This window comes from Phocoena sinus, chromosome 10, assembly GCF_008692025.1.
Source record: "Phocoena sinus isolate mPhoSin1 chromosome 10, mPhoSin1.pri, whole genome shotgun sequence".
Lineage (NCBI taxonomy): Eukaryota > Metazoa > Chordata > Mammalia > Artiodactyla > Phocoenidae > Phocoena > Phocoena sinus.
Window position 1 is genome coordinate 65,020,629 of NC_045772.1, and position 17,303 is coordinate 65,037,931.

At 37.1% G+C, this 17,303-nt stretch overlaps 1 protein-coding gene across 1 annotated transcript in view; it reads left to right on the forward strand.

Annotated features, from left to right (window-relative positions):
- LOC116761187 (olfactory receptor 8S1-like) overlaps positions 1-17,303 on the forward strand; it is a 22,928-nt gene continuing 5,625 nt past the window's right edge. The window contains 3 exon segments of the mRNA XM_032646951.1: positions 1-299; positions 301-527; positions 803-923. Of these exon segments, the coding sequence (XP_032502842.1) occupies positions 1-299; positions 301-527; positions 803-923 (647 nt within the window).

The window sequence follows — 17,303 nt, forward strand, 5'->3', positions numbered from 1 at the left end:
ATGACAAATCTTAGCATTATTGATGAATTTGTGCTGCTTGGATTGTCTAGTGACCCGGATATCCAGACCATGCTCTTTGTTCTCTTCCTGGGGATTTACCTCCTGACCCTGATAGGGAACCTGATGATGATCCTGTTGATCAGGGCTGATTCTCACCTCCACATGCCCATGTACTTCTTCCTTGGACATTTATCTTTCCTAGACATATGCTACTCTTTAGTCACTGTGCCCAAGATGCTGCAGAATTTCCTATCTCAGAAGAAAACCATTTCGGTGTGGGGCTGCATTACCCAGTTTCTTTTTCATGATTTCTGGAGTCACTGAGAGCTGCTTGCTCTCTGCTACGGCCTATGACCGCTATGCTGCCATGTGTCACCCTCTGCTCTACACCGTGGTCATGAATAGACCTCTCTGCACTGCAATGGTTGGTACAGCATGGGTGATGGGGTTTCTGAACTCACTAGTGAATAATCTTTGTGTTCAGAACTTACAGTTCTATGGTCCCAATATCATCTCCCATTTCAGTTGTGAACTGCCTTCACACTTCCCTCTGTCCTGCAGTGATACCACACCTAACACCATCCTGCTGGCTAGGTTTTTTTGCATTTCTAGGACTTGTGACACTTCCCCTGATTCTCTTCTCTTACTCAAAAATTATTCTTGCCATTCTAAGTATCTCTTCCTCTAAAAGCCAAGGTGCTACTCTCCACCTGCTACTCCCATCTCACCGTGGTGCTCTTGTTCTATGGGATGGCTCTATTCAGGTACATCAGCCCCTCTTCAGGACCAGTCCCGTAGTGAGTTATCTCTATACGGTATGGTGTGATCACTTCCTTATTAAACCCTCTCATTTACAGCTTCAAGAACCAGGAGGTAAAGGCAGCTCTGCAGAGGATGCTGAGGCAGCAAATATGTATCTCAGGGTAAGAAACGTCAACATGATGTTTGTTCTATAAGAGAACCAATCTACAAGGGCTGAGAACTTCGTAAGCTTAGAGCTCATGTATAACTTGATTTTTAATTAAATTCAACTGTATTTATTTCTTATTCAAAGTTAAGTAACTTCCAAAAGATAAGCAATATAATCAGAGAAGTATTTGGCCCATCCTGGGTTTTAGGGGAAAGGTTCACAGACATTAGCTCCTACCATAGCCTTTGGAAACTAATCCAGAAAGAATGACTTCACTACAGTTGAGGAGGCTGAACCAGAACAAAGACTCTGACAAGAACTAAGATTCTGAGCCCAGGACTTTTACCTGTGGAGTTACACAAAGGAACCCATTAGTAGAAGGGCACAGGACAAGTAAACTACACACAGACAATGCTCCAGGATAAGACAGTTCAGCACCCTCCATTCACCTGACCTGGTGGCACCATAGGCATCAAATGGCATGTGTGCCTGCAAATAGTCAAAGAATAGTGAACACAAAGAATGAACATATTAAATGTCCATGAACAGGTGAATGGATAAAGAAAATGTGATATATACATACAATGGAGTATTATTCAGCTTTAAAACAAGAAGGCAATTCTACAATGTGTGACAGCATAGATTAACCTTGAGGCCATTGTGTTAAGTGAGATAAGCCAGTCGTAGGAGAAATACTGTGTAGCTCTACTTATATGAGATATCTAAAGCAAACTCACAGAAGCAGAAAGCAGAATGGTGGTTGCCAGGGACTAGGGGAAAGGGGGAACTGGGAAGTTGCTACTCATTGTGTATAGAGTTTCAGTCAGGAAAATAAAAATAGTTCTGAAGATCTTCTACACAGCAATATGCATATAGTTAACAATACTGTACAGTTAAAATTTGTTAAGAGGGTAAAATTTATGTTTTGTGTTTTTTAACCACAATAAAAATAAAAAAATATATATATAAGAAGATTGAACATATTGTTATGCTAAAAATTGATTTTTCATTCTGCTACAGCCTCTTGCCTGAAGGCATACATTATAAAATGCAGCATTTGTATTTGATGTATAAACATTCTGTAAACAAAAAAAAGCAGAAGTAAATTAAAGCAAATTAAAACATCAAGAGAGCATTATTTTTATATTTATCTTAACAAACATAAAGAAATATCAAGAAATACAATGATAAAATGGGCACACAGATATGTGTATACATTGTTGACCGTGCTTTATTTTAGCTAAACCTTTCATAAATCAATCTAGTTATATGTATCAATATTAAGAGTTATAACATGATCATACAGGTTTTAAAACACCACTGTTATTATAAGTGAAGAAGTTCTTACACCTTCCCCTAAATGAAGATGCACACTGTCCCACTAGTCATTGTAGCTACCCTGGCTACACATATTCCACCACAGTATCACGAAATAATCTGTTCCTTAAAGACTAAACTGCGAGTGAGATCAGCAAAATGAAGAAATAGGAATACTCAATCGTTGTTCCCCCATAGAAACAGTGATGTAAAAATTATACACGAACCAAAATACCTTTATGAGAATTCCAGATTCCAAATAAGAAGTTTCAGCACCCCAGATAAGCACAAAAACCAAGAACAGCCACGTTGAAATGGGTAAGAAGAGCAATTTCACTTTAACTGCATTAGCCCCTCCCTGCAAACTGCACAGCCCAGGGCCAAGAGAGATCTCCTCAGCCAATGACTTCTCCCATGGTGGGGGAAAGAGAATAGAGTGTGCGCTCAGCCTCCCAGCCTTTCAGTGCACTCACTCCCCAAGGGTCCAGGTCCTGTCTCACCTCACACCAAGTGCTGAAGGAACTAGCACAGTCCAGATACCTGGGGCAGCTAAGAACAAAGGAAAAGCAAAGGGTGGCTTCCTACAGCTAGCAAGGATCTTCAAGATTGGGAAAATGTGCAGAACTGAGGCTTCTCCCTCAGAAGGGAGGCAGAGGAGTAGGGCATGCCTCCAATGTCTTTACCTTTCAGGGTTCTACCCACGGCACCAGCTTCTGTGTAGCCTCACATCAAGTGTTGACAGAACCAGCAAAGTTAGACACCAGAGGGAATAAGAGATTACAGCCTCCATTAAAAAAAAAAAAAAAAAAGGGCTGGTCATCTGGAGCAATTTAGAGTGTTTGTGTCTTCAAAAAATGCAGACATCAGCACAAAGCTACAAGGGATTCGACGATCTTTCAGGAAAATATAACATAGTCAAAGAAGAAAAATAAATCTCTAGTAACTGACCCTAAAGAAATAGAGACCTATGAATTTGCTGACAAAATTCAAAACAATCTTCTAAAGGAAGCTCAGTGAATTACAGTAGAACTCAGTCAATTAAGCGAATTCAGGAAAATGATATATGAACAAAATGAAAAACATCAATAAAGAGATAGAAACAATAAAAAGGACTACTCAGGAATACTGGAGATGAGAGCAGATTGGTGGTTGCCAGAAATGGGGGATGGGGGTTGGAGAAAATGGGTAATGGTGTCAAAAGGTACAAACTTCCAGTTATAAAATAAATAAGTCCTGGGGATGTAATGTACAGCATGACGAATATGTTAATACTCTATTGTATACTTGAAAGTTGCTAAGAGAGTAACCTTAAAAGTTCTCATCACAAGAGAAAAAAAAACGTTAACTATGTGTGGTGATGGATGCTAGCTAAACTTATTGCGGTGATCATTTTGCAGTATATACATATATCAACCATTATGTTGTACACCTAAAACGAACACAATGTTATATGTCAATATCTCAATTAAAAAAAAAACCTCACCATTTAAAAAATGACCATAAAGATACAGAAAAGGAGAAAAACTGGCAACGACACTATGGATTTAAAATGAGAGAGGAACAGTTGCTAAAATCCAGGTGGAATTTCAACCAACTGTTTCATTGATGATGGACTGAAAACATACTTTTAAACTACTTTTCATGAGCCCTTCCCTCTGAAACATGACAGATGATGTCAAAACCCAGGGAAAATTTGGCATCCCCTACCCACACTGTCTGCATTTAATTCCAGTATGCAGGTACTTTGCTGACCATAAACAAACACCTACTGAGCCAGAGAGAACTAAAGTTCTATTATTTACCTTCTCTTCCACCTCCTAATCTCACTAGCATCTATCTCTCCTTTAATTCAGGAACAAGTCCCAGAAACAACACAGCAGAAAGAGGGATTCTGTGGGTCAGAAATTGGAAAGGGCACAGTAAGGATGACTTTTATGTGCTTCACCCCATCTGGGCTTCAGCTAGGAGGAGTCAAAGGCTTGGGGTGACTCAACAGCTGGGAGCTGAGATTACCTATATGCTCCTTCAGTCACAGAATCTGACACATAGGCTGGGAGGACTTGATGACAGAGAATGCCCATCAGAGTGGTTTGGCTTCATCACTGCATGGTACCCTTTGGATAGTCAGACTTATGCATGGCATTCCTGGGCTCTGAGTATGAGAGTTCAAGAGAAGAAGGTAAAAGTAGCATGGACTTTTCTGGCCTTACTTAGGAAGTCATCCAGCATCACTTCTACTTCACTCTGATTACAAGTGAGTCTAAGCCCACTCAGATTTGAGGTCAAGAGCAGACCCACTAATCAGTGAGAATGTCAAAGGAGATATTGCATCATCTTTAGAAAATAGAATCTGCCGTACCCTGTAAAAGAAACTAATAAAATAAAAATACTGGAGGTGAAGAGTGCAATGACTGCAGTGAAAAATTCAACAGCAGACTTAGAAAGAAAACAGAAGAAGGAATCAGTGAACTCAAAGACAGAGCATTTAAATTATACAGCCAGAGGATCAAAAAGGAAAAAGAATGAAAAAGGTGAAGAAAGCCTAAAGGGCTCAGGGAACTCCATCAACTGAACCAATGTACACATTTTAGGAGTCCTGAAAGAGAAGAGATAGAGAAAGGGGCAGAAAGCTTATTTAAGGAAATAATGGCTGAAAACTTCCCAGATGTGGAGGGAGAAATGGGCATCCATATTCAGGATGCCAAAGGATGTCAAATAGAAGAAACCAAGAAGTCTATACTGATACATTATAATCACATTTTCAAAGATAAAGAAAGAATTTTCAAAGCAGCAAGAGAAAAGCAACTCATCACATATAAGGGAACCCCATAAGGCTATCAGTGGATTTCTCAGCAGAAACCTCTCAATCCAGGAAAGATTGAGATGATATATTCAAAGTGCTGAAAGAAAAAAATTAACAACCAAGAATACTGTACCCAGTAAAACTGTTCCTTAGAAATAAAGGCAAGATAAAGTCTTCCAGAAAAACAAAAGAAGAAATAGAAAACCTTAACTGGCCAATATAAATAAAGAGATTATCAGAAAAAGTAAATAACCACATAAAAAAAATGGGCAACAGAACTGAATAGACATTTTCCACAGAAAACATACAAATGGTCAACAAGTATATGAAAAAGTGCTAAATATCAGTAATCATCAGGGAAATGCAAATCAAAAACAGTGAGATATCACCTCAAACGTATTAGAATGACTACTACAAAAACAAACAAAAGATAAAAAGTGTTGTCAAGGATCTGGAGAAATTGGAACCATCTACTCTATTGGTGGGAATGTAAATTGGTACAGTGGCTGTAGAAAACAGCACTTATATTAGGTGCATATTTGTTTATGATTGTTATATCTTCTTCTTGGATTGATCCCTTGATCATTATGTAGTGTCCTTCTTTGCCTCTTGTAATAGTCTTTATTTTAAAGTCTATTTTGTCTAATATGAGAATTGCTACTCCAGCTTTCTTTTGATTACCATTTGCATGGAATATCTTTTTCCATCCCCTCACTTTCAGTCTGTATGTGTCCCTAGGTCTGAAGTGGGTCTCTTGTAGACAGCAAATATATGTGTCTTGTTTTTGTATCCATTCAGCCAGTCTATGTCTTTTGGTTGGAGCATTAATGTAGAACAATGTTAACTCTCATTTGGGAAAGGTTTAGTTACCCATTATGTAGTAAAGTTAATTCGGCCCAAAATTGTACTATTAGGGATTTATCCTAGAGAAACTCATACACACTGTACCAAAATAAATGTACAAAAATGTTCATGGTAGCCATGTTTGTAATAACCAAATATAGGAAGTAACTCATGGACACATACAATAGAAATTAAAAGATAAATTTTGATATATCCATACTGTGAAGTGAATACAACCAAAGAAAATGAATAAACCTTTTCACATGAGGTAGCATGGATCAATCTTAGATATAATATTGAACAAAATGATACATAAAACATTATTCCATTCATATAAAGTTCAAATAAAGGCAAACAGGACTATATTATTTAGGGTTGCACATATAAATGATAAAACTATTTAAAAAGTAAGGAAGTCAGTAAGAATGTTAGGGCAACCTGTGTTATCACTAAGAGGAGAAGGAACAGGGTTCTTGTAGCAGAGTTGTGTACAGTCCCAGTGCTGGTAATGTACTATCTCTTAACCTTTAAAATTTTTTCTTATACAGTGGTCACATAGATCTTTGCTTTACAATTATTTGTTAAATTGTACATATATGTTGCGTGTACTTTTCAGTATATATGGCATATTTTACTTTCTTGAATAAACTGTAAACAACAAGATAAATGGTGAAATACTAAAATAATTTCTATTAAAACCAGATATTGGGCAGAGATGCCTGTTTTCTCCACTATTTCCTAATATTGTTTTGAAAGTTATAACTAATGTAATAGACATGAAGATGAAATACTTAGAATAATTATAAAATACCAAATTACTTATTTTGTATGCACATGATATGATTATATTCTTGGACTCAATAGGCTGAGGGTTGGGGGGAAGAATGAGAATTAATAAGAGAGATTAAGTTGGCAACACAAAAAATAAATACACAAAAAATAGTCTTTCACTATCCTATTAATAATCAATTTGAACTGAAAATAGGAGAAAATCCATTCACATTACAACAAAATCATAAAATAACTAGTAATAAATTTAACCAAAACAGGTATAGAATTTGTACGACTAAAACTATATTTAGTGTCATAAAACAAGATCTGTATAAAGATTTCTGAAAACAAATGTTTGTAGAATTACTATCCTTTTGTTTCAGCTTGATCAAATACACCAGGAAAACCACCTGGACCTTGGGTTTCCTTCTGATTTATGGTTACAAATTCAATTTATTTAGTTGATATGGGACTACTGTGGTTTCCTGTATTTTCTTGTAATTTGTGTCTTTCAAAGAATTTGTCCACTTCAACTAAATTGTCAAATTCATTGGCATAAAATCATTTATAACATTCTCTTATTAGCTTTTAAGTCTGTGAAGGATCTGTAGTGATACACTCTTTTATTCCTGATACTGATAATTTGTCTTTTCTCTTTTTCTCTTAATCAATCTAATGGAGATTTATTAACTTTACTGATTTTAAAAAAAAGTTTTTGGTTTAATTCATTTTCTTTATTGTTTCTTATTTTGTTGACTTCAACTTTTCATTATTGTTTCTTTATATTTATTTTCAGTCTGCGTTGATTTTTTCTGACTTCTTAAGATGGATTTTAGACCTTTCTTCTTTTCTAATATAAGCATTTAATTTCCCTTTAAGTATTAATTTAGCTGTACCCCACAAATGTTGATGTTTTCATTTTCATTCAGTTAAAAAATAATTTACTATTTCCTTTGTGGTTTCTTCTTTGACCTCTGGGGTTATTTGAAAGTGTGTTGTTTGACATTTAACTATTTTGGGATTTTCCATATACTTTCAAATATTGATTTATAATTTAGTTCCATTGTGATCAATTTGCTTAATGGATAATCATAGTTCTAGCTTCAGACTGTTCCATGTGTATTCAGCTGTTGTTGAATGGAGTATTCTATAAATGTCTACTAGATAAAGTTTGTGGTTATGTTATTCAAGTCTTCTATAGCCTTACTGATTTTCTGTCTACTTTTTGTATTAATTACTGAGAAAGGAGAGTTAAAATAAATTCACAAGTATCATTGTGAATTTGTCTATTTCTTCTTTCAATTCCATTAGTTTTTCCTTCATTATTTTGAAGCTCTGTTGTGTCTTCTTGGAAAATTGATTTTTTTATTATCATGAAGTGTCCTTATTTATCCCTAGTAGTATGGCTTGTTCTGAAGTATACTTTTCCCTATACTATGGCTTGTTCTGAAGTCTACTTTGCCCTAGATTTCTATAACGCCTTTGCTTTCTCATAATTGTAAATAATGTTATATCCTTTCCCATCCTTTTACTTTTAAACTAAGGCAAAGGCTGCCATTGCCAATAAGAGTGTGCACACATAGAGGGAACAGAGTTGACTTGAACTCCAGACCTGCCTCTGACCAGGGCAGAAGCAACCTTTCCAGTGTATGTGTCCCTGCCTACATTTGGGAGGAGCAAAACTAGTTCCAGGGTGCAGACCACCAAAGCCTGTAGGAGAAAAACCAGCTTAATAGTGTAGCACCAGGCACTGAGGCCCCAACCCAGCCTCTAACTAAGGCATATACACAGAGGAAAAAGTGAAACCAGCATAGAAGTGCAGTCCCTCAGGCCCCAGCCATAACCCAACCAAGGCAAAGACTACCATCACACCCAGGAGAAATACAACTGCTTCAGGGGTCCTGCTCCAGCACCTTGGGCCCCAAACCTGCCTCCAATGGGGTGGTAATAGCCATTAAGCATAGGAAAAATCCTGATCACACTTGGCTCTGGCTCTAGCCCTTCAAATCCATCCCTACTTCCCACCAAGGTGGTGGTTGCCAGCAGAACCCAGGGTAAGATGTGGCCCATGCTCACTTCATATCCAGCTCTCCTACCAAAGCCACTGGGCACATGCAGACTACATAGGGATGCTCCCACACAAGGAAATGACTTCAAGACTGAGATAGGTAACTGCTTCACCTAATTTCATAAAGAAAGAGAAAGTTAAAAACAAGATGAGAAGACAAAGGAATATGTTTCAAACAAAAGGACAAGAAAAAAACCACCCTAATGAAACAAAGATAAGTAATTTACCTGATAAAGAGTTCAGAGCAATAGTAATAAGAATGCTAACTGAACTTGGGAAAAGAATAAATGAACACAGCAAGAATTCTTAAAAAGAACTAGAAAATGTAAAAAAAGAGCCAGTCAGAGCTGAAGAATACAATAACTGAAATAAAAATTACACTAGAAGGAATTAACAGCAGCTTAATGATACAGAACACACAAGTGATATGGAAGATAGAATAATGGAAACAATCTTATCAGAACAGCAAAAAGAAAAACACATTAAAAAAAATAAGGATAGTTTAAGGGACCTCTATGACAATGTCAAACATACACCAAGAAGGAGAAGAGAGAGACAAAAGGGGGTAGAAAATGTATTTGATGAAATTACAGTTGAAAACTTCCTGAACCTAAAGAAAGAAATAGATGTCCAGGTACAGGAAGCAAAGAGAGTCCCAAACAAGATGAAACCAAAAAGACCCACACCAAGACATGTCATAATTAAAATGCCAAAAGTTAAACAGATAATTTTAAAGGCAGCAAGAGAAAAACAAAGGGTCACATACAAGGGAACCCCCTTAAGGCTATCAGCTGATTTTTCTGCAGAAATTTTGCAGGCCAAAAGGGAGTGGAATAATATGTTTAATGTGCTGAAATGGAAAAACCTACAATCTAGGATACTCTACCCAGCAAGGTTATCATTCAGAATTAAAGGAAAGATAAAGAGCTTCTCAGACAAGCAAGATCTAAAAGAGTTAATCAAAACTAAACTGACCTTACAAAGTGTTTAAGGGTCTTCTTTAACTGAAAAAGAAAGACTACAACAAAAATAAGACATTATAGGAAAGGAAAAATCCCACATGTAAAGGCAAATATATGGTAAGGCTGTGGATCAACCACTTAAATAAGTTAGTACAAAGATTAAAAGACAAATTGTAAAATCAACTATAACTACAATAAACAGTTAAAGGATAGACACAAAGATGTAAAACATGATATTGAAAACACAAAACATAGTGGGGAAGGGTAAAAATGTAGAGCTTTTAGAATGTGTTTGAACTGAAATAACAAGATTAAAACGAGTAGGTAAGCTATAATAGGTCAACATATATGAACTCTATGGTAACCACAAATCAAAAACCTCCAATAGATACATAAAAACTAGAGAGAAAGGAATACAAGCATACCACTAAAGAAAATCATCAAACCACAAGGGAAGAGACTAAAAGAAGAAAAGAACAGAGGAGAACTACCAAAACAACTAGAAAACAACTAACAAAATGTTAATAAGTACATACCTATCAATAATCACTTTAAATGTCAATGAACTAAATGCTCCAATCAAAAGAAACAGGATGGGTTGTTTGTATAAAAAACAAGACCCATCTATATGCTGCTATAAGAGACTTATTTCAGAGATAAAGACACAGAATGAAAGTGCAGGGATGGAAAAATATACTCCAAGCAAATGAAAACAGGAAGCTGGAGTAGCAATACTCATGTCAGGCAAAATAGACTTTAAAACAAAGTCTATAACAAAAGACAAAGAAGGGCATCATGTAATGATAAAGGCATCGATACAAAAAGAGGATATAACACTCATAAACAAATATGCACCTAATATAAGAGCACTTAAATATAAAACAAGTACTAACAGACATAAAGGGAGAAATTAATACAATAATAAGAGGACACTTTAACACCCCACTTACATCAATGGACAGATCATCCAGACAGAAAGTCAATAAGAAAACTATGGCCTTAAATGACACATTAGACCAGTTGGACTTAAAAGATATCCAAAGGGCATTCCATCAAAAAACGGCAGAATAAAACAAACAAACAAACAAAAAACAGCAGAATACATATTCTTTTCAAGTGCACATGGAACTTTCTCTGGGATACCTCACATGCTAGATCACAAAGCAAGTCTCAACAAATGTAATAGGATAGAAATTATATCAAGCACATTTTCCAACTATAATTGCATGAAGCTAGAAATCAATCACAGGATGAAAAATGGAAAAAACACAAACAAGTGAAGACTAAACAATATGCTACTAAAAATCCAATGAGTCAACAAAGACATCAAAGAGGAAATTAGAAAATAGCTTGAGACAAATGAAAACAAAAATACAACTTTCCAAGTCTATGGGATGCAGTAAAAGCAGTTTAAGAGGGAAATTTATAGTGATATGGGCATACCTTAAGAAACAAGAAAAATCTCAAACAACTTAAACTACCACCTAAAGAAATTAGAAAAAAGAGAAAAAACAAAGCCCAAAGTCAGGGGAAGGAAGGAAATAATAAGGATCAGAGAGGAAATAAATAAAATAGAGACCAAAATAATAGAAAAGATTAATGAAACCAAGAGTTGGTTCTTTGGAAAGATAAACAAAATTGATAAGCCTTTAGCCAGGCTCATCAAGAAAAAAGAGAGGGCCCAAATAAAATAAGAAATGAAAGAGGAGAAATTACAACCAATATCACAGAGATACAAATACTACAAGCAATGTATTCATGTAGTATTCATGAGAAAATACTACAAACAATTACATGCCAACAAATTGGACATACTAGAAGGAATGGATAGATTCCTAGAAACATACAATCTTCCAAAACTTAACCAGGAAAAAGCAGATAATCTGAACAGACTGATTACTAGTATTGAAATTGAATCAGTAATGAAAAAAACTCCTAAGAAACAAAAGTCCAGGACCAGACAGCTTCAAGGGGAAATATACCAAACATATAAAGAAGAGCTAATACCTATCCTTCTCAAACTATTCAAAAAAACTGGAGAGGACAGAATACTATCAAATTCATTCTATGAGTTCACCATTACCCTGATACCACAACCAGACAAAGACACTACCAAAAATAAAGAAAACTATAGGCCAATATCCATGATTAATATATATAAATCCTCAACAATATATTAGCAAGCTGAATTCAACAATATATAAAACGAATCATACACCATGATGAAGTGGGATTATTCCAAGGGTGCAAGGATGGTTTAATATTCACAAGTCAATCAATCTGATACACCACATTAACAAAGCAAAGGATAAAAATCACATGATCATATCAATTGACACAGAAAAAGCATTTGGCAAAATTCAACATCCCTAATGATAAAAAACCTCAACAAATTTGGTATAGAGGGAACATATCTCAACATAGCAAAGTCCATTTATGACAAAATCAAAGCTAGCATCATACTCAACGGTGAAAGCTGAAAGCTTTTCCTCTAAAATCAGGAATGATGCCCACTCTCACCATTTCTATTTAATATAGTATTGGAAGTCCTAGCCACAGCAATCAGACAAGAAAAAGGAATAAATGGCATCCAAGTTGGAAGGGAAGAAATAAAACTGTAACTATTTGCAGGTGACATGATGCTATATATAGAAAACCCTAAAGTCTCTACCAAAAAAATTTAGAACTAATAAATGAATTTAGGAAAGTTGCAGGATACAAAATTAATATACAGAAATCCATTGCTTCTCTATACACTAATAATGAGCTATCAAAAAGAGAAAGCAAAAAAACCCATTCAATATCATATCAAAAAGAATAAAATACCTAGGAATAAACTTAACCAAGGAGGTGAAAGACCTGTACTCTGAGAAATATAAGACATTGATGAAGGAAAGTGAAGATGATACAAATAAATGGAAAGACAGCCATGTTAATGAATTACAATTAGAAAAAGTAATACTGTTAAAATGGCCATACTACCCAAAACAATCTACAGATGTAATGCAATCCCTATCAAAATACCCATGACGTTTTTCACAGAACAAGAACAAACAATCCTAAAATTTATAGGGAACCACAAAAGACCCTAAAATAGCCAAATCAATCTTGAGAAAGAAGAACAAAACTGGAGGAATCATGCCCCCTGACTTCAGATTATACTTTGAAGCTACAGTAGGGCTTCCCTGGTGGTGCAGTGGTTGAGAGTCCGCCTGCCGATGCAGGGGACATGGGTTCATGCCCCGGTCCGGGAAGATCCCACATGCCGCGGAGCGGCTAGGCCCGTGAGCCATGGCCGCTGAGCCTGTGCGTCCGGAGCCTGTGCTCCGCAGCGGGAGAGGCCACAACAGTGAGAGGCCCGCGTACCACAAAAAAAAAAAAAAAAAAAAGCTACAGTAATCAAAACAGTATGGTACTGGCACAAGCACAGACACATAGATCAATGGAACAGAATAGAAAGCCCAAAAATAAATCCATGCACTGCGGTAAATTAATCTATGACAAAGGTGGAAAAAACATACAATGGGAAAAAGACAGTCTCTTCAATAGCTGGTGCCAGGAAAACTGGACAGCTACATGTAAAAGAATGAAATTGGAACATTTTCTCATGCCATATACAAAAATAAACCCTCAATTTGGATTAAAGATCTAAATGTAAGACCAGAAACCATAAAACTCTTAGAGGAAAACATAGGCAGTACACTCTTTGACATAAGTCTTAGCAATATTTTTTATGGATGTCTCCTTAGGCAAGAAAAACAAAAGCAAAAATAAACAAACAAATGAGACCTGATTAAACTTAGAAGCTTAGAAAGCATCAACAACCTACCGAATTTGGAGAAAATATTTACATTGGTATGTCTGATAAGGGGCAATATCTAAAACATGTAAAAAGCTCATACAACTCAATATCAAAAAACCAACCTGATTAAAAATGGGCAGATTGCCTGAATAGACATTTTTCCAAAGAAGAGATACAGGTGGCCAACAGGCACATGCAAAGATGCTCAACATCACTAATAATCAGGGAACTGCAAATCAAAACCACACTGGGTTATTACCTCACACCTGTCAGAATGGCTATCAGCAAAAAGACAACAAATAATAAATGTTGGCCAGGATGTGGAGAAAAGAGAGCCCTAGTACACTGTTGGTGGGAATGTACATTGGTACAGCCCCTGTGGAAAACAGTATGGAGTTTCCTAAAAAATAAAAATAGAACTATCATATTATTCAGCAACTCCACTCCTGGTTATATATCGAAAGAAAATGAAAAAACACTAATTGGAAAAGATATATGCACCCCAATGTTTATAGCAGCATTATTCACAATAGCCAAGATATGGAAGCAATCTAAGTGTCCACCAACAGATGAATGGATAAAGAAGCTGTGATTATATATATATATATATATATATATATATATATATATAAAATCATACATACATACACACACACACACACACACACACACACAATGGCATATTACTTAGCCATAAAAACAAGCATGAAAATTTGCCATTTGCAACAACATGGATGGACCTGAAGAGTATTATGCTTGGTGACATAAGGCAGACAGAAAGACAAATACTGTATGTTTTCACTTATATGTGAAATGTTAAAAATAAAACAAATGAATGAATATAACAACACAGAAACATACTCAGAGGTACAGAGAACAAACTAGTGGTTACCAGTGAGGAGAGGAGTGAGGGGAGAGGCAAGATAGGGGAAAGGGATTAAGAGGTACAAACTAGTAGGTATAAACTAAATAAGAAAGGCAAATATATTGTACAGCACAGGGAGTATAGCCAGTATATTATAATTACTTTAAATGGGGTAAAATCTATAAAAATATTAAATCATTGCTGTACACCTGAAACTAATATAATATTGTAAATCAACTATACTTCAATTTAAAAAAGACAATAACTAAATTAAGAAACTATACTATGTCAATGAGAAATCTGCTTAGAGTAAGTTTTTGCACTATAAAATAATGGCAATTTGAGATTACACCACTTTGAAGCCGTCTGCCTGTAACATGATATTTCACAAGTGCTAGAATTCCCTGGTGATCCTGTGGCTAGGACTCCGTGCTTCCACTGCAGGGGGCCTGGGTTCGATCCCTGGTCAGGGAACTAAGATTTTGCAAGCCTTGCAGCATGGCCAAAAAAAAAACCAAGTGCTGTCTTGACCCAGTCTTCCTGCCATGACTGAAACCCTCTATTCCACTTAACCTGCAATTTGTCAAATCCCCATCCCAACTACTTCCCTTATCAGGCTCTAACATTACTGGGTTATTTCTTTTTCTTTATTTTTTTGGCTGTGTCAGGACTTAGTTGCGGCCTGAGTGGTCTTCGTTGCAGCCTGCGGGATCTTTGTTGTGGCTCGCGGGCTTCTCTCTAGTTATGGCCTGCAGGTTTTCTCCCTCTAGTTGTGACGCATGGGCTCCAGAGTGCATGGGCTCTGTAGTTTGTGGCACGCAGGCTCTCTCGTTGAGGCGCACGAGCTCAGTAGTTGTGGCACGCTGGCTTAGTTGCCCCACGGCATGCGGGATCTTAGTTCCCCAACCAGGGATGAACCTGCATCACCTGCATTGGAAGGCGGATTCTCTACCACTGGACCACCAGGGAAGTGCCCACTCTTGGGTTATAATACATATATGCCCAACTGCCAGAGGCCCCCTTCTCCATACCTATACCGAGGGACAGCCCCTTCTTTCTTAGGCCTGAAGAATTATTCAAAATACCCAATACCCTAGAAGCGTATGAAACCTAGCTACTCCATCCTGTTTGCCATACATAAGCATTTCCTGCAGTTCCAGCTTACTGTTACCTATCCCTGGGTGCAAATTCCTGTGTGGCCCTGTGTGACAGCCTTGTCTGGTTTGGAGCTATAAGTAACAAAGTGTTCTGCCTTTCATCTATCTGTCTTTGAGTTGTGTCCCATCATCAAAAAAACTTTAAATCTTATAAAACATCTAGTCTTACCCTGACTGCAACACCAGCTGTCACTAACTGACAGCTGCCTGTACTTGGTTCACTATTTACACTGACTACAGATTATTTCTGCCAAGTAGCGCCAATTGCCAACTTCTTGCCTTTAAATAGTGCTTTATGAGTTTTATACCATATGCCTATATTTTTCCTTAATTTAGTCCTCACAACAGCTTTTAAGGAAAAAATGGCATGATATTACACCGATTTGATTGATGAGGTTAAGGCTCTAATCTGTCACCCAGAGGCAAAGCCAGAACTAAAAACAAATCTTCTGGTTCTTAGTTTAGTGCTATTTCTAGCACAACTTTGTGCCCACCATTCAATTTAGCACTATCTTTTAAATTAAAATTTTCCTATTTAAAGAGTACACAAGAAACTGTTAACTCCTTGTAAGGCCACTCCTTTCCTCCCCCTCAATATCAAGGACAATAGGACTTAAGGGTGAGCCACAGAACTCCCTAAGCCTTGACACCATCACCACCATTGCCAAGCATGATTTAAGGGACCTCGGAACTCTGGCACTTCTGGAAAGACAGCCTCTCTAGCCTTAACTCTGTCCACAATAGGATTGGAAGAGGGTCCACAAGTGCAGCACACTTCTAATGAGATCCTCATTCTACCACACACACCTCATCTACTCACCCCCAGCCAACCCTTATACCTTACCTCACCACTGACAAGATGACTAGACCAGTCCCAAGAAGGGGGCTATAATTAGAACTGATTATCCACCTACCCCTGAGAGTACTAATCCCCTCATGTCCTATATCTCTGCTTACAACACAAGAATCCTTGGCCTCCAGATCATTCCTCATCATAGAGATTCTTACCTTATCATAGTCCTCTACACTGCCTAATTTGAATTAGACTCTAACCCCCCAAATAACATCTAACTCCTTCCACTGTGACCTCTGGAATTCAGGATTTGTCATCAGTAAAATCGAGTAAATATTCTCTTTGCTCTTCATTGCTGCCTCAAGTACCACTTTCCTCCTTCCTCCCTAAATAATGTCCTGATCCTTTGAGACATCAAGCCATTCCACACACTACCCTTCCTTGTTATTATCACCTACCATAGTCCTGGTCATTCTCCTTCTTTCATTAAAGACTCCCTCAACTAGCTTGCTATCTCACTCTCCATAACCCCATCATCATTCCTGGTAATATCCATGTGGACGATCCATCTTATGGCCTGGGTTCGACTGCACAAGTATGATCATTAAAATACTGAAACATTTTCATAGCCACTAGTGCCTCCAAGACCCTGCATAGCACGATAGGCTACATTCATTTTGATGGATCCATGCCTACCCTAGTACTGGCAGTTAAATATTTTGCTAATACCAAGCCTCCCAGTTCTTTGACTTTTTCTTACCTTAAATGATCTTGTCCACCACCTCAGTCACCCACTTGCACAATCATATCCTATATCTAGTTAGTACCAACGACTGCAACCCGCATCCTAATCTCCAGTTAAAGCATCCTACTCTGCCCCCTACACCTTCAGCTTCAACCAATTTGTCTACCTCACTGTGACTCAGGAATGAAATTGATCTTTCATCCCATCTTTGCTCTGTTCCACCCTACTAAAGTCTTCTTTTCACCCATTATGCAGCTTCAATTCCTA